The sequence below is a fragment of the Panthera onca genome, chromosome F1 (genome assembly GCF_046562875.1).
Source record: "Panthera onca isolate mPanOnc1 chromosome F1, mPanOnc1 haplotype 2, whole genome shotgun sequence".
Classification (NCBI taxonomy): domain Eukaryota; kingdom Metazoa; phylum Chordata; class Mammalia; order Carnivora; family Felidae; genus Panthera; species Panthera onca.
The window spans coordinates 16,223,874-16,242,909 of NC_138355.1; the positions used below are offsets into that span (position 1 = coordinate 16,223,874).

Genomic DNA, 19,036 nt, shown 5'->3' on the forward strand with positions numbered 1-19,036 from the left:
AGACCAAGTGCGAGTGGGGGAGGGGCAGAAAGAGAGAGGGAGACACAGAATCCGAAGCAGGATCCGGTCTCTGAGCTGTCAGCACAGGGCCCGATGTGGGGCTCGAACCCACAAACTATGAGGTCATGATGTGAGCCAAAGTCAGATGCTTAACCGACTGAGCCACCCAGGTGCCCCAAGCCTTCCTGCTCCTTCAAATGTCCACCAGTCAAGCCAAAAAGTAGTGTTTCTCCAGCTCCTCAGTTTTAGTTTGAGACTCACCATGAAGTAGTATCAAAATGTATTTGATCAAAAATCTGTGAATAATTTTCTAACAAATCTGTGTTACCATAGATGCGTAATATAAAATCACAACTGTGAAAACTGTTACTTTGGAAAAAGAAGCCACGAATCTAAGACTGACTGGTTGCTTAAAACTTCTCCCAGTAATAATGCTTGGTACTTACTCATTTATCTATTTAAACAGATCATCAGTAATGACACCAAATATGCAAGCAAGATTTATGAAAGAATAATTTTAAACTAAGGAAATTTTCTCCACCTTTTATCCACAAATTGAGAAAACACTTTCGTTGTTCAGTTGGTGACTTTACCAGCAAAAGCGTTCCTAAAATTAAATCTCACTTAGTTGTGTATTTCTATCGGTTAGAACTTTGTTTGCGTGTGACAAAAACTTAAAACAGAAGTTTGGAAGTTTGTTTGTTTATGAATATGGCCCAGAGGTGGACAGTGCAAGGCTATCAAGTCAGTCCCGTGATCACCGAGGCTCTCGGCACAGGGCTTTCATCTCATTGTCCAGTCTGCAATTACCATGCAGACAATAGGAAAGAGGAAAAAGAAAACAAAGAAAATCTCTCCATTTACTGATGCCTCCAAGAATTTGCATGTGGACCATGATAAGGGCGGTGGGGAAATGTAGTCCTTATTCCAAGCAGCCATGTATCCAGCTTAAATTTGGGGATTCTGTTATTATAGAAGAAGAAAATGCCACACCATTTGATACGTTAAAGGAAAGAAAAGTATATAAATGAAACTGTTAAAGAAAATAAGGTATACAAAAAAACTGAGGGAGAATGGCCAGCCAGAAATTCTTCTACCTTGGGAAGTGTGCAATTACATGTTTCTAGTAGGAACCTCTGCATATCTCCAAAGCACTGTTCAAAGAAAGAAATTTTACTACCCTCCTCATTTCTCCATGTTTCCCACCCTGTCCAACCCATGTTAGGGGTTGGAGGAGGAATTCAACGAGAAAGAGAAGAAACTTACCTTACCCCTTCATGGAGGTGGCCAGACCAACACCAGCCCTAGCCTGGGGAGGAGAAAGCTGTGATTTTGATTGAAATAAGTTCTTACACAAAATTGGACATTTTTTAAAGTTTATTTATTTATTTTGAAAGAGGAGAGGGGCAGAGAGAGAGAGAGGGAGAGAGAGAATCCCAACCAGGCTTTGTGCTATCAGCACAGAGCCTGATGTGGGCCTTAAACCCCCAAACTGTGAGATCATGACCTGAGCCAAAATCAAGAGTCAGACATTTAACTGACTGAGCCACTGAGAAGCCCCCAAATTGGACAGTTTTAATTACTAAGTTGTGACAGTAAAAGTGATTATGCGAGAGATCAGAAATGTCACAGATGCACCTGGGGATTTTATCCAGGATCAGGGAAAGAGCTTTTCTTCTGAATAAAGTTTAAAAGAACAATGAGAAATAAAAGCAAAGATCATTTGTGATTATATCCTGTGAGCATTGCTTGTACAAAGCAGTGGTTGCAAGAACTCCCTCGCAGGATTTTTCATGAAGAATGTAAGAAAGTTGCAGAGAACAAGGCTTAGAGAGGCACTAAATAAATGTTGGTTTCCTTCCCTTGATTCTTATTATTCCTTCCACAACTATGCATTGAATTCATACTACTTGCCAATTATGGTTTTCAGAATAAAAACATAGGAGGGGGAAAACATCAGAGCGAACAGAAGTGGATTTGAAAAAAAAGAATCTCTATCTCACATCTCTGGTCTAAAAAGAATTCAATCACTTCTTGTCTAAAGAGAATTCGATGTATCTGCCTCATTACCACCTGGGAGAAGCTGTTGGAATTTTAGACGCAATTCCCAGGAGGGACTCCAGCATTTGAAGCTTGGAATTTTAACTTCATTTTAGTAACAGTCATCCTATAACATATCTGTTGAGTTGTGAGCTCATATAGTTATTTTTCGGTTAAAAGGTAATGCCAACCCAAATGCGTCCACACACAGATATGAAAGAAAGAGTCTGAAACCATTTCCTAGGGGTATTGGGCTAGAGAGAGGCCTCTTTCCATTTTCTCACCTAAAGGTACAAATTGCAGTTTTCTCCATTAACATGGTGAATTTCACTTGCCTGTTCTGCTTTCCCAGTTACAATGGCCAGTGCCTACAAGTTTTATCTTTAGTGACATCTAGTGGTTACATATTATAATGCGAACATCTCAGCTTTGATCCTTTACGGGGCTGAAATCACGGGCCAAGAGGAGTTAGGCTTGGGATTTGTTTTTCACCTTTAACCTCCTTGTCAAGTAGTCGGGTGGGAAAAATGTCTTTGTATCATGGAAATTCAGATTCTCCCACTTCCGACTGGCAAAATAGAATGTTTGTGCCCCCACATCATTGATAGAATGTCAAATATCTCTGGAAGAGAGGTACTATGTTCTTTCAAGTGGTAATTATAAAGCAACTTCCTTTCCTACTTTAGGAAACTATGAAGGTGTTACAAATTAACACTATGGAGAAAAGTAGAAAAGCAATGCCAAAAGTTTCCATTCCCTTTCCCTGGTTGGAGCAGAGACATGCTATGGAGATTTTTAGAGAGGAAGAAATCCAATGATTCACATTTTTCTGTCTGGTTTGAACTTGTAATTATTTAAAAGCAAAACGAAAACCAGAATTTGGCATTCCAGATTTGAAAGCTATTTCAAAATCATTTCATAACAGATCCAATTGTGGTTCGACTGAAATTTATTTTACTCTTGTCTTTTGTTTTCTCTCAACCCATAGATCACAAAAAATTGGGCAGAGTTAAATGAATTCCCAGAGAACAGAGGAATCTAATCCATTATGACTTTCTTCTTTCTTCCTAACTTGTACATAGAAAAAAAGCACAAAAATAATATAGCATACACTCATGTGTCCCCATTTTCTTTAATAAAATAAAGAAAATATTATGGGAAAAGTTGGTCTTATTTTTTTCCTTCATTCCAATCCCATTCCCCATCACTATCATGCATATGGTATTTATTCTCCCAGCCAATGTTTTGTAGAAACAATTTTCTCTTTATATATGCACCCATCAAAAATATTATTCAGTGTGTGTTTTAATTATATAAATATTATTGTACTGTAGGTATCATTCTATACTTTGTTTTTTATAGCTATTCATGTATGGATATATAATCTTAGTCCTTTATTTGAACTGCTGAATTCCATTGTATAAAGAGATCACAATTTATCTGTCCATTCTCTTTACTATAAGAAATTTTTTTCCCAACAGTATTTTTTTTTTCCTATTGGAAACAATACTGTGCAGGTACTTTTGTAATGGTGGAGTAAGGACTTCTAAAACTCTGTTCATCCATAAAAGAGATGAGGACACTGGCAAAATTGTCAAAATCAACTTCTTTTCAGAATTTGGGGAACCAGTCAAAGGTTTGCAATCATCTAAGGACTATTTACTAAAAAAAAAAAAAAAAAAGAAAAGAAAAAAAAGGATGAAAATCCACAACATTAAAACCACAGTAGCTGTGACAACTAGGAGCCCAGACGCTGCTAGAAAGGGCAGTATAGCTTCCCCCTAATTCCTCCAAATAACCACCCCTGTTTGATTTGTTTGTTGTCCCCTTGAAAAATACCATTCACAGGGCTTGTCTTTACCTGACTCAGGCTCCTTCAGTACATCTCTATATTTATAGCAGTAAATGCATATATTAAGGAAGAAAAAAGGGGACACCTAGGTGGCTCGGTTGAATGTTCGACTCTTGATTTCGACTCAGGTCATGATCCCACGATCTTGAGATCGAGCCCTGCATCAGGCTCCACACTGAGCATGGAACCTGCTTAAGATTCTGTCTGTCTGTCTGTCTGTCTCTCTCTCTCTCTAAAATTAAAAAAAAAAAAAATAGGGGTGCCTGGGTAGCTCAGTCAAGCATCTAACTCTTGACTTCGGCTCAGGTCACGATCTCATGACTCAGGAGTTTGAGCCCTCTGTTGGGCTTTGTGCTGTGTGGAGCCTGTTTGGGATTCTCTGTCTCCCTCTCTCTCAAAAATAAATAAATAAACATTTTTTTTTAAAATAAAATAAAAAATAAATAAATTTAAAAATAAAGAATGCAAAAGGATCTCAAATCAACAACAAACTTTCTACTTTAAAAACTAGAGAAAAAAAAGCAAACTTAATCCAAAGTTAACAGAAGTAAAAAAACAAAGATTAGGGTGAACATACATGAAATAGAGATGGTGGGGAGGGAAGGAAATTAATTGAAACCCAAACTTGGCTATTTGAAAAGATAGCAAAATCATAAACCATTGGCTATATTGCCCAAGAAAAAAGGGAAAAACTGAAACGGCTAAAATCAATGGTAAGAAGTCATTACTATCAACCTTCTAGAAATCAAAAGGATTATAAGGGAACACTCTGAACAAATGCATGACAACAAACTAAATAACATAGATGTAATGGACAGATCTCCAGAGAGACACAAACTATCAAAACTTCTCAAGAAGTAGAAAAAAATTAGATTGGATGTAATTATAACAAGAGATTAAATTATTAATCAAAAACTTCCCTGCAAAGAAAAATCTCAAGAACAGACGGCTTTCCTGGTGAACTCTACCAAGTGTTTAAAGACAGATCAACATCAATTCTTTATAAACTCTTCTTAAAAAACAAAAACAAAAACAAAAAACAAGAAGATTGAACATTGTCCAATTCATTCTGTGAGCCCAGCATTACTCTGAAAGCAACGCCAGACAAAGGTATCTCAAGAAAATAAAACTACAGATCACTAACTCTTATAAATATAGATGTAAAAATCCTCAACAAAAAAGTAGCAAACTGAACCTGGTGACGTATAAAAAGGATTATATCCCATGATCAAGTGGAATTTATTTTATAAATGCAATGGTGATTTGTCACCCAAAAATTAATTAATGCACAACACCATGTTAATATGATAAAGGACAAAAACCTTATGAGCACCTCAATAGATGCAGAAAAACATTTGACAAAACTTAATATCCTTTCATGATAAAAAATACTTAACAAACTAAGGTTAGAAGGGGGGCTTCCTCAACCTAATAAAAAGAATCTATGAAAACCCACAGCTGACACCATACTTAGTGGTGAAAAATTGAATTCCCTCACTACTTCTATCTATATCTACAACTCAACACTGTACTGGAGGTTTTAGCCAGGGTAATTAGACAAAAAAAAGGAAGAGGCATCCAGATTGGAAAGAAAAAGTAAAACTCTTTTCACTTGCAGATAAAAAAAAATCTTGTATATAAAAATCACTTGTATTCTTACACATTAGCAGTGAACAATCCAAAAATGACATTAAGAAAAATCAATTTCCTTCAGAATCACATTAAAAAGTATAAACAGTTAGGCGCAAATTTAACTAGAGAAATGCAAGGCTTCTAGACTGAAAACCACAAAACAATGTGAGATAAATAAATGGAAAGACACATGTTCATGTATCAGAACTTAATATCATTAAGATGGCAACATTCCTCAAATTGATCTACAGATTTGATGCAATCTTTACCAAAATGCCCACTGTATTCATTGTAGGAACTGACAGGTTGATCCTAAAATGCATATAGAAATGGAAGCGACCCAGAATGGCCAGTACAATCTTGAAAAAGGAGATCAAGTTTGGATGACTCACACTTAGTGATTTTAAAGCTTACTGAAAAGCTACTGAAAAGTAAGTGATTTTAAAAGTAAAAGTGATTTTGAAGTAAAGTAAAAAAAAAATTAAAGTGATTTTAAAGCTTACTGAAAAGCTACTGAAAAGTCGCTTACTGAAAAGCTTACTGAAAAGTAATCAAGACAGTACTGACATAGGATAGGCATATAGACAGATCAATGGGATAGAGCCAAGTCCAGAAATAAATAAACCCTTACCATTTAGTCAGTTTGTTTCCAATAAGAATGCCAAGACAATTCAATAGAGAAAAAAATAGTCTTTTTAAGAAATGGTAGAGATTGGGGCACCTGGGTAGCTCAGTCAGGTAAGTATCCTACTTCGGCTCAGTGGGTTTGAGCCCCGCATCAGGCTCTGTGCTGACAGCTCAGAGCCTGGAACCTGCTTTGGATTCTGTCTCCTTCTGCTCCTCCCCCACTCATGCTCTGTCTCTCTCTGTCTCTCAATAAATAAATGTTTTAAAAAAATTAAAAAAAAGAAATGGTAGAGATAAGTAGGTATTGCACATGCAAAGAATAAACTCCTATTTTTACATCATATACTAAAACTAACTCAAAATGCATCAAACACCTAAATGTAAGACCTAAAACTGTAAAACTCTTGGAAGAAAATATAGGTTTAAATCTTAGAGTGTAGTTGGTTTAAGCAATTTTTTCTTAGATCTGACATCAAAAACACAATCAACAAAAGAAAAAATGCAGATAAATTGGAATTTATTAAAATTAGAAACTGTGCTACAATGGACCCTTCAAGAATTCACAGAATGGGGGAAAGTATTTGCAAATCATATATCTGGTAAGTGTCTCGTACGCAGAGTATCTGGAAAATCACTTACAACTCAACAATAAGAAGACAAACATAACTCAATTTAAAAATAGGCAAAGGTCTTACATAGACTCATCTCCAAGGAAGATACACAAATAGCTAATTAGTAGATAAAAACATGCACAAAGGAGATACAAATCAAAATTACAGTGAGATATACCACTTCACACCCACAGGGATGGCTATAATATTAATAATAAAAAAAGATGATATTAAGTGTTGGCAAGCATATGGGGAAATTGAAACCCTCAGACATTGTGGATGAGATTCTGAAATGGTGAAGCCACTTTGGAAAGCAGCTTGGTAGTTCTTCAGAAATTAAAAATAAAGCTACCATATGAACCAGCAACTTTCCTTCTCCAGTATATACCCAAGAGAAATAAAAACATAGGTTCACACAAAACTCTGTACATGAATGTTCATAACAGTATTATTCATAATAGCCAAAAAGTAAAAAAACAACCCAAATCTACATTAACTGGCAAACGGATAAACAAATGTGGCCTATCTATACCTTGGAATATTGGTCAGCCATACAAAGGAATGTAATACCCATGCAGGCCACAACATGGATGCATTTTGAAAACATTATGCTAAGTGAATGAAGCCAGTCACAAAAAGCTATATGTTGTAGGATTCCATTTATATGAAACGTCCAGAATAGGCAAATCCATGGAGACAAAAAATAGATTAGTGACAGCCAGGTGTTAGGGGAAGGAGACAGTGAGTAACTTCAAATTGGCACAGGGTTTCTCTTGGGATTAATGAAAATATTCTAAAATTGAATAGGACACATAGTTGCCCAACTCTGTAAATATATTTAAAAATACTGAATTGCAAACTTTTAGAAAATGAATTTTATGGAGTGTGAATTGTATCTTTATTTTTACTTATTTGTTGTGAAATGCTATCTTATTTACATTCCAGTGACTTCAAGGCAGCTTAAGCATCCCTTAATATTTATTGATCAGTTTTCCTCTTCTGTGAATTTTTATCCATATTCTTTGCCCGGCTTCTGTTGGGCTGGTGGTGTGCAAAGCTACCTTTCAGTGCTGGTGATGTATGAACCAGAAGCTTCCCTCTACAGCAGTGACAAGTAAGCATTAGTGGCCACTTGGACATGTCAGTACTTTCGAGAGGGAACCACATCCATTCCAGAATGGAATCTCTGAAACACATGGTTACCATGACAAATGACAACATCCCGAAGGATTCCTTTAGTTGACAGAGCATTTTACTTTTGGCTAAGAGGTAAAGCACTTGAGTTTCTTTTCACTACTGTGCCTCATCACCAATAACAGAGAGGTTAGACACAAGTAAGTAATTTTTCTCCTATTAACCCTTCAGTCAGTCAAAAGCCTGTCTTCTTTCTCAGGTGACTACTTTCCTTAGTTTGTATTGTTAAAAGAAACAAGTACGGGGACGCCTGGGTGGCTCGGTCGGTTGAGCCTCCGACTTCAGCTCAGGTCACGATCTCACAGTCCGTGAGTTCAAGCCCCACGTCGGGCTCTGTGCTGACCGCTCAGAGCCTGGAGCCTGTTTCAGATTCTGTGTCTCCCTCTCTCTCTGCCCCTCCCCTGTTCATGCTCTGTCTCTCTCTGTCTCAAAGATAAATAAACGTTAAAAAAAATTAAAAAAAAAAAAAAAAAAAAGAAACAAGTACGGATACATGAGGATGTACCTCACCATCTACCCTCTTCTAAAGTTCTTACCAAATTTGCCGATTGGAAGAGTTCATCTTCGTTCATTGATCTCCTGACTTCATGTCTATCATTTTTTCCACCACCTGCCCACATCTCTTCTGCCTTGCAGGCATTTGAGCTCCTGTGTTAGCTGATGGCCGTCTAAACCACCTATTGGCTGGCACCCACAAAATTTGGACTCAACCCAAGCACCCAAAGTCTAAAACTGAATTCTCATCCAGAAAACCTTTCATTTTCTTCAATGAAGCTGGACTTCAAGGAGTCAGGAAACAAACCCATCAGGTGGTGAAAAGCCCGTGAAACTACTCAGTTTAAGAAACGCTAATCACGGGGCGCCTGGGTGGCGCAGTCGGTTAAGCGTCCGACTTCAGCCAGGTCACGATCTCACGGTCCATGAGTTCGAGCCCCGCGTCAGGCTCTGGGCTGATGGCTCGGAGCCTGAAGCCTGTTTCTGATTCTGTGTCTCCCTCTCTCTCTGCCCCTCCCCCGTTCATGCTATGTCTCTCTCTGTCCCAAAAATAAATAAAAAACGTTGAAAAAAAAAAAAAAAAAAAAAAAGAAACGCTAATCACAATTTATTAAAATAAACCAGACACACATAGAAGCATAGAATAACAAAAATCAGATCAGGGAGAAAATCCTAGATCTGTCCTAAAATTTATTCATAAATTTAAAATTTATGTATTTAATCCCATGAGAATTTTAAAGAGCGAATTTTTCCCAAAGCGAAGTCTTTGGTGGGATAGACTAGGCACATTCATTTAGTAAGATGCAAAATGTTTGGAAATGACAATGAAAACACTCAACAAATGAAAAAAAGAGCTAAATTGTGAGCACATACAACATCTCAGGGATGAGGCTTTTGTTCCCATGTTTGGATCCAGACATGCCTCCCTGGGAATGGATAACCTTTGGTTCTGGTTTTGAACCAAGGATAAGTGGTGAAGCTGAACTAAGCAAGGAGTCTTAAAGATAAGGCCTAGTGCAGAGGGCTCAGGATGGATACGAGAAATTCCGTAGTAGCTTTGAAGCCAACAGGATCAAATAGCTGGGGAAGAATAAGGCTGAAAGAGCAAATTTACACACACACAATTTTGGGTCAGGAAGAGAATTCCTCCACATGAAGGTCCAACAAACATTTGATCGGAGGACAGTTCATCTCATTCGATACTGAGTAATGATTACAAAGGAATCAAAGAAAGATTTTACAAGAAAAAAAGCAGGAAAGTAACATAAAAATAAATGACAAATAATTTTAGGAAAATATTTTCAAAGAGCAGATGACAAAGACTTTACAATTCAATGAAACAACTTTATCTATAAAATGTGATGATAAAATAGAGATATAAGAATTCAGGGAAGAATAGTGCAGCTCAGAAAAGAAATGGAGGAGAGAAATATTCTACAAAAACAAAGGGCATGTCAGAAACAGTACAAAGAAAATAAACATTGCTGCGAACATGATAAGGAGCAGGAAGGACAAATTGAGGTCAGCTAGAAAGACTTTTTAAAAGACATTTTTGGGGTGCCTGGGTGGCTCAGTCGGTTAAGCGCCTGACTTCAGCTCAGGTCATGATCTCACGGTTCGTGGGTTCGAGGCCCACATCGGGCTCTGTGTTGGCAGCTCAGAGCCTGGAGCCTGCTTTGGATTCTGTCTCTCCTTCTCTCTCTGCCCCTCTCCCACTCACACTCTGTCTCTCAAAAATAAAGAAACAGTAAAAAAAAAAAAATTTTTTTAAGACATCATATGTAAGCACAATTGATATCACCAAAGAAGAGAACTAAAATAACAGAAGAAAGTATTTAAATACAAATTTTAGTAAAACTTTCCATGAATGTATAGATTGAAAACCAGGCTACGTCCCCAGAAAAATTAACTCAATGACAATCAATGGTGAGTTATAGCCATTGAAAATGGCTGATTGAAATCACATCGAAAATGGTGATTTTCAAAGGTAAATAAAAGATGCTTTGGAAATCCAAGAAAAGGAAAAACGTTCAATTAATCTATTCAATGCTAGAGGACTCTGGAGCTGAGCCTCTAAAATCCTTGAGGAAGATGCTGTGGCCCAACAATGTTGTGACTCAGCCAGACTTTAATTCAGAGTGAATGTAACAAACATTTTTTAACATGAAAGAACTCATGTGATTCCCCTCCTCAATGGACTAACAGAAAATGAACTTTAACCCAACTAGAGATGAACGGGCAAAGCATGGCCGATGACAGTGGATCTAGCTCAATGTAGGGCTAAGACATAAAGGAAAATGAAGATTATTTCAGAACTGAATATAAATATTATAAACTTTGAAAATATAGAAATGATATAGCTAATAACATAAAAATTAGAAAACAAAAGGGAAGGTAATGTCAGGACATTGATTTCTTCATTATTAAAGCTTAGGCATTAATAATTTATCAAGGACAGTCAACCCTTGAACAAGACAGAGGTCAGGGGCATCAAACTCTGTGCCAGTCAAAAACCTGCATATAATGTTTGATTCCCCAAAAACCTAACTACTGATAGCCTACTGTTGACTGGAAGCCTTACTAATAACATACGTTTATAGTACTCTATGGTATACACTGAAAAAAATCCACATATAAATGGACCCATACAGTTCAAACTCCTGTTGTTCAAGGGTCCACTGTAATATAAACAGAAAAGCATAAAGGTTTCACTAAGTAATCAGTTAAAATTATATGGAGAATGAGGGAGGGGAGGAAATAAAAATTCCTTGTTGATTTCAAAAATTTCATCTTGGCTCACAGTTGGGACTCGACAGATTCGCTCTAAAGTTTTGAAGAATAAATACATTACAAAAAGTTAGTCATATTAATCATAATCACAAGAGGAATATAAGCCTTTTGTATTAAAGAAACACACAAACACATCACATTATACACACACACACACAAAGTAAGGGAGAAAATACCAAATCATAAAGGATTTAAAGGTAGCTACCACAAAAGCAGAACTTAAAAATAGGACAAAAGTAAAAACCCAAATCCATTATGTAAATACATCAAAACTCACCTATAAGAAGAAAAGAATCTGGGGCACCTGGGTGGCTGTCGGTTGAGCGTCTGACTTCAGCTCAGGTCATGATCTCACGGCTTGTGAGTTCAAGCCCCGTGTCAGGCTCTGTGCTGACAGCTCGCAGCCTGGAGCCTGCTTTAGATTCTGTGTCTCCCTCTCTCTTCTGCCCCTCCCCTGCTCATGCTCTGTCTCTCTCTCTCTCAAAAATAAATAAACATTCAAAAAAAATTAAAAAAAAAAAAAAGAAGGAAAGAATCTGGCTGAATTACAAATAAAACCCAGAAATATGCTACATACTAGAGACATTTATAAAACAAAAGATCTCAAAATGGTTGTAAATAAAAAGATGGAAAAAAAGCATTCCAGGAAAATGTACACAAATAATTGTGACAGCAAATTAGGAGTTGAGATCTTAATCCAGACAACTTGAATTCCACACTTGGAAATAAATGCCTGGTTTGCTCACTCCATTAAGCCTCCAACTCTTGATATTGGCTCAGGTCTTGATTTCACTGTCTTGAGATCAAGCCCCACGTTGGGCTCCACACTGGGCCTGGAGCCTACTTGGGATTCTCGCTCTCTCTCCCTCTCTCTCTCTGCTCCTTCCCCACTTGAGCTCTCTCTTTCTCAAAAAAAAAAAAAAGACTTTAAAACATTAAATGTATTTTTAAGCAGCACTTAATGAGAAAATGTATAATCCATAATGAAGACAAAATAATTATAAAAATCTACATAAGAAGAATTTTAAGATGCCCCCCAATATTCCTGTCTCTCAGTGTCCATGCTTTGAATAAATCCCTCCTGCATGAAGCTGGAAAGGTAAGGCAGGATGTGGGCTGCTCTCTGCCTGTGATGAGATATGACAATGTTCCATAATATGGCAAAAGGGATTTTACAGATGCAATAAAGGTTATTAGGCAGCTGACTTTGAGTTGATCAAAATGGGTGTTGCCCTAGTGGGCCTGGTGCAAGTTTGGGTCTAAACGTGGGAGACGGAAGTCAGAGGTTGGAGTGAGAGAAGGTCTTGCCCACGTGGCAAGGGATGGCCTCTAGGAGCTGAAAGGTGCACTCAGACACAGCCAGCACGAGAGTGGCCCTCCATCTTAACGGTCTCAAGGAACTGATTTCTGCCAAACACCCAAATGACCTAGGGGAGGATCCTGTGCCCCAAATGAGATTGCAGTCCCTGCCGACACGTCAACTCCAGCCATGTGAGACCCTAAGCAGAGCTTAAACCTTCTGACCTGTAGAAACTGTCAAACAATAAATGGATGGTTTTTTAAGCCATTAAGCTTGTAATAATTTGTTACACAGCAAAAGAAAATAAATACAATGTGCATTCCGTATAACATAGTAGCATGAAAACGATAAAGCAATGGAAAATAATACACGTATTCCTGAAATCATAAGGCAACTACAAATCACCAAGCACAAAAAAAAGTCTTACAGGAAATCAAATAGTGTGCAAAAGATATAATCTCACCTACATGAAGTTCAAGAAAAGGCAAAACTAATCCTCTGATGTTAGCTGTCAGAATAGTGGTTATCTCGGGCTGGAGGGGGGGACAGGGAGGGTGCGAGGGGGAAGGGTTCCCACTGAAAAGGGCACAAGGGTACCCTTTCAGACACTGGAAATGTTTTACACCTTCATGGTTACATGGTTGTATAAATATGTAAGAAGTCATTGAGCTGTACTCTTAAGATTTTATGCACTTTGTGTATATTACCCCTTAATAAAAGTACCTTTGGGCAAAAAAAATGATAAAGCAAAACAAAACTATAAGAACGTTACTAGTTCATATACTAACACAAAACACTCTTTTGCAGTACTATTAGAAAACTTTAATTCACCTTTGTCAGCATGACATCAAAGATTCAGAAAACAAGTAAGAATTTAGGATACAGCAAAGACAAAGGTAAATATGTGTATGTATGTGTATGTTGTGTGAGAGAGATCTGTATATCAGTCTCTATCCATTAAAAACAGAGAATGTATCTTTCTTCCTAGTGTGCACAAAAGGTCTATTCACAAAAGATCACCCTGTTAGGTTAGAAATCTCTGCATAAGTTCCAAAATGTAGAAATAGCAAAAATACTTTCTGATCACAAGGCAAAACATTAGAAAGTAATAACAAACTTATGAGACTAAGCAAAGACGAAAACAAAAAACAACCTACCATTTTGCCATCTGTCCTACCCTATTTTGAACAATTCTTGGGTCAACAAGGAAATTAATACAGAAATTGCAGAATGTTGGTAACATATCGCAGGACCTACAGCACACAGCCAAAACTGCAAACAGAAAAAGATCCATAACCTTAAATATTTAGACTACCAGAAAGAATGAAAGTAATTGAATCATATATCCAAAGCAAGAAGTTAGAAAATAAATAAGTAAGTAAGTAAGTAAATAAATCCAAAAAAGGCAGTCAAAAAAGAAGGCATACATTCAAGGGATACAGGAGAGCTGATGCATAGGGGCACTTGTACCCCAATGTTTATAGCAGCACTTTCAACAATAGCCAAATTATGGAAAGAGCCTAAATGTCCATCAACTGACGAATGGATAAAGAAATTGTGGTTCATATACACAACAGAGTACTACACGGCAATGAGAAAGAATAAAATATGGCCTTTTGTATCAACATGGATGGAACTGGAGAGTGTTACGTTAAGTGAAATAAGTCCTACAGAGAAAGACAGATACCATATGTTTTCACTCTTATGTGGATCCTGAGAAACTTAACAGAAGCCCATGGGGGAGGGGAAGAAAAAAAAAGAGGTTAGAGAGGGAGGGAGCCAAAGCATAAGAGACTCTTAAAAACTGAGAACAAACTGAGGATTGATGGGGGGTGGGAGGGAGGGGAAAGTGGGTGATGGGCATTGAGGAGGGCACCTTTTGGAATGAGCACTGGGCGTTGTATGGAAACCAATTTGACAGCAAATTTCATATTTAAAAACAAAACAAAAACAAACAAAAAAAGAAGGCATACATAAAGACAAGGCTGAATTCCTGAATTTGATGAGAGGAATAAGAAGACTACTAAGCTCAAATTTTGATACTTTCTTATGATGAAGAGGACACTTCACTTGAGTGACATTCTTTCCTAAAAACCCAGTCTTATTATGAGCAAAACACCTGACAAATGCAAATCAAGGGACAGTCTTTAAAATACCTGACTAGTCCTTTTCAAAACTGTCAAGGTCATGAACAAGGGAAAGTTGCAAAACAGTTATAGGTCAGAAGAAACTAAGGCAGCAGGATGACTGAATGCAGTGGGATCCTGGAATGGGAAAAATGGGTGAAATCCACATGAACTCTATAGTTTAGTTAATAGAACCGTACTAATATTAATTTCTTAGCTTTGACAAACGTGCCATGGTAACGTACAATGCTAACATTAGGGGAAGCTGCGTGAGGGGTATATGAGATCTCTTACTAGCTTTGCAAATTTTCTGAAAATCTAAAATTATTCCAAAAAAAAAAAAAAATCTAAAGAACTTCAGAAGACCTAGAAAATCTAGGCAGAGCAATTAAAATGGAAGAAGTAAGAATAATTACCAAAGGGCTATCTCCTCAAACAAACAAAAGTATCCCAGGTCCTAAAGTTTCTATAAAAGAATTTTCCAAATATTTCAGTAACTGATAACTCCAATCTAACTCGTCATTCTGATAACATAGAGAAATTTAAAGAGCATTCACATTATTGTCCATGAAGTAAATAATTAAAAAATAATGTATTTTTCCTTTGTAATATATTATTTCTATTTTCTAAAAATACTGGATGATGAGGTACCTGGGTGGCTCAGTGGGTTCAGCATCTGACTCTTGATTTTGGCTCAGGTCATGACCTCACGGTTAGTGAGATTGAGCCTCGAGTCGAGCTCTGTGCTGACAGTGCGGAGCCTGCTTGGGATTCTGTCTGTCTCTCTCTCTCTGACCTTCCTCCGCTAATACTCTTGCTCTCTCTTTCAAAATAAATAAACTAAAAAAAAATTTTTTTAAATAAAAATACTGGATGGTTATGTGCAGAAATGGCAAATAGTGGTAGGAATTTTTGTCTCATTCTTTATTTCAATGAGAATGCTTCTAATTATTTCCTTATTATATCTGGTCCTAGCTTTTGTGCTTATATATCACATTGAGAAATTAACCACATATCTACTTTATTAAGAACTGTTATCAAGAATAGTCTTACAAAACGGGGCGCTTGTGTGGCTCAGTCAGTTAGGCATCTGACTCTTGATTTCGTCTCAGGTCATGATCTCTGGGTACATGAGTTCGAGCCCCACATCGGGCTCTGTGCTGACAGTGCAGAGCCTGCTTGGGATTCTCCCTCTCTCCCCATCCCCCTTTCCCCTCCCTCACTCGTGCTCTGACTCTCTCAAAATAAATTAATAAACTTAAAAAAAAGAATATGCTTACAATTTTATCAGACTTTTTGGCCTCCACAAAAATTATTATGTAAATTTTCTTCTTTTTAAAGCAATTAATGTTAATAATTGTGTTATGAGCTCTCTTTTATTGAACCATCCCTGCATGTTTGGAATAAATACCACTTGGTTATAGTTTATTATTCTTTTAATGTGTCTCTGTATTCTGTCTGCTAACCTTTTTACTAAGTGTTGTTCAGTATCTGAAGTTTTAGTGTGTGTGTGTGTGTGGGTGTGTGCATACTATCCTTGAAGGGCTTTGCCATCAAGATCATACTAGCCTCAAATTTGGGGATACATCCCGCTAAGATGATAAGAGATTAAGTTGATTCCCTTTTAACTAGTCTCCTTCTTCTCCCTGACTAGTAACCGGTCTCCAGTGTCTACGGTCCAGCGTGAAATGGCATCGCCTGGTAAGTGAGATTCTAGAAGACATTAATGTAACTGAAATCTCCCGGGTAAAAAAAAAAAAAAATAAAGTAAAACAAAATAACTTGTTCACTGTCTCTATTACAAGGATATCATAATTCGTGTTTAAAATACATGTATCTGGGGCAAGGAAAGAGGCAGTTTGATTGAAAACTGGCTTTAGTTTTTTCTTCCCTGAAGAATCATATTCTTGCTTACCCTCATGTGCCCCCTGGAAATGACTTTCAACACTAATTCAAAAGGATGAAAGTTTTGACCCACCATCCCACTGTTTTCCCCACTTACCCACCCCCTATCTCCTAAATGATCTCCTACAACAGCCTCATATCCTTCCCTCCATCATCACTGTGAAACCCCTTCCCACCAACCTGGGTCAGAAGTAATGCCATGAGCAGCCAGAAAAAGAAAATTATTTTTCCCAATTCACAGCCATGACCTGGAGAAATAAAGACAAGAAGGTGAGGGGAGCCATGAGAGAGGGAACCCCTTCCCTGCTCCAATCATAGGGAGAACAGCTAACACGTCCATAGCATTTATAACATGGAAGTCATGCTCCAATGGCTTTAAATAACTAAGTCATTTAATCCTTGTGACGGCCCTCCACGGTGAGTACTACTGCTATCCCCTCCTGGCAATTGAAGAGACAGGGCAGCAAGTGACCAGCCCATTTAGCTGCCAAGCGGCAGAGCCAGGATACAAACTCATGGAGTTGAGCCATGAGAGACTCCAGGGTCTCTGGAGTCACAGTAGGAATTAGTGAGACAGCTTCAAGAACATGGTCCTACAAAGGTGAAAACTGCACTACAATTCAGGCCTTACTTTGTTTTCAGGAGCAGGGTCTCTATTTCTCTTAGCTGTGGAAATGATCAAGTCCAGAAATCAAATTGTGACATAGACTTAGGTTGGAAATAGTCGAATACAGGAAACAAAAGAAAAAGATGGTCAGATGGCCCATAGGATATAAAACAGAAACTTGTTTGACATGGGCGTCGGGGTTTAAGCCTAAATTGAGTTCCTGCTAGGCTTCAAGCACGTCTGAACCACTCCCATTGAGACAGAACTAACAAATGAAAGAGCCTGCAGGAAAAGAGCACATCTCAAGTGAACAGATTATCAAGGTGTGGTTCAAGGGTAAGCGGATGGTGGAAGAGGGGAGGAGAGGCTCTCACCGAGGCAGCTGCTGAGTCCTAGGACGATGGGGCTGCTATGAGAGAGAAAAGCAACAAGCAGCTGGAAACGATGATAGTAAACGAGGTTGCCTGTGGCTCTTGCTCTAAAGCAAGAGCCCCTTTTGTGCGACCCCGATTCTCTTGATAATGGCTACCAGCAGCCATGGGACCCTATCAGCAAGGATTAGCAGCAGCATCAATGCCTTTGACCAGAGGGCGGGAACAGCCTCAGCACCATGTTTTGGCTTCCACAGGGATAGGCGATGTCATCATAGCAAGTCAGCAATAAAGGAGTCATCACACTTTAAAACTACTAAAGATAGCTCAAATATATAAACCAAAATCTTTCTGTCTCTAATTAGACAGATCTATCCCCTTATTTCTCTTTTTCAAAAATACATCAGCTAATTTTACTCATTTGTACTTCCAGATGGACTTTGGAATATACTTGTCAAATTTCTCCCAGAATTTCTTTGGCATTTTGATTAGAATTGCACTAAATTTACAGATTAATTTATAGAGAATTTACTTCTTTAAATTACTGTCTTGTCATCTGGCACATGTTTGTTTCTTTCCCCTTACTTGAATCTTCAGTAAAGTTTTTTTCTTCATGTAGACCTTGGACATTTCTTAACCATTTATTTTGGGGTATTTTATAGACTGTACGGTTAGTGAGTGTAGATTATATGATTTCCAAATATTTTCTCTCAGTACATTGATTGTCTTATCTTTTCCTTAATGGTATCTTTTGAAGAGCAAAAGGCTTTAGCATTAATCAAGTCTAATTTATCATTTTTTTCCTTTTATTGACTGTGTTTTGCAGCCATATCAAAGAAAACTGTCCCTGAACCAAAAATGACAAAAATGTTATCCTATTTTTCTTCTAAAGGTTTTATAGTTTTGGCTTTTACATTTAGATCTATCATCCATTTTGAGTTCTTTTTGTGTAGGCATGAGGTAAAAATATCAATTGGTATTTTTACATATGAATCTCTGTTGTCCCACTCTTATGTTTCACATCCCGCATTGTTGCAAAACAACGTGACCTGCATAATTTCTATCTCTGGGCACTTAAAGAGATTTTCTTTGTGAAGTGGATATACGATAAATTTTCGATGTTCTTCTAGTTTTATGGAAGTAAGACACTCTTATTTTTAAAAATGAGAATAATCAGAGACCCGCACCCTCTTGAGCTGTCAGAGTTGATGCGAACGTGATGGTTTTCATGATCTGTTTTACTCAGTTTCCTTTTTTATATTACATACCAAGTGATATCTATTACAAGTTCTGAGGGTTTAAAAGATGGCATTAAAGAGGTGGGAGGGGAAGAAAGCAGGAAGTTATATCAGCAGGCTTCTATCAGGTACTGATACAGATATCTGTGAACATAGGGCTGCACAGTGGGCCACCACCGGCAAGTTTGAGAATTGCATGAATGAAGTCACGTTGAGATTTGGACCCAAAACAACACTTTGACTAACAA

General features: G+C 37.6%; 1 protein-coding gene across 1 annotated transcript in view; it reads left to right on the plus strand.

Moving 5' to 3' along the window:
- Positions 1-8,000: 8,000 nt before the first annotated feature.
- Positions 8,001-19,036, plus strand: part of MROH9 (maestro heat like repeat family member 9) — an 88,952-nt gene continuing 77,916 nt past the window's right edge. The window contains exons 1-3 of the mRNA XM_060643486.3: positions 8,001-8,096; positions 13,349-13,437; positions 16,322-16,368. Of these exons, the coding sequence (XP_060499469.1) occupies positions 13,383-13,437; positions 16,322-16,368 (102 nt within the window). The 5' untranslated portion in view covers positions 8,001-8,096; positions 13,349-13,382. The remainder of the gene's footprint in view (positions 8,097-13,348; positions 13,438-16,321; positions 16,369-19,036) is intronic.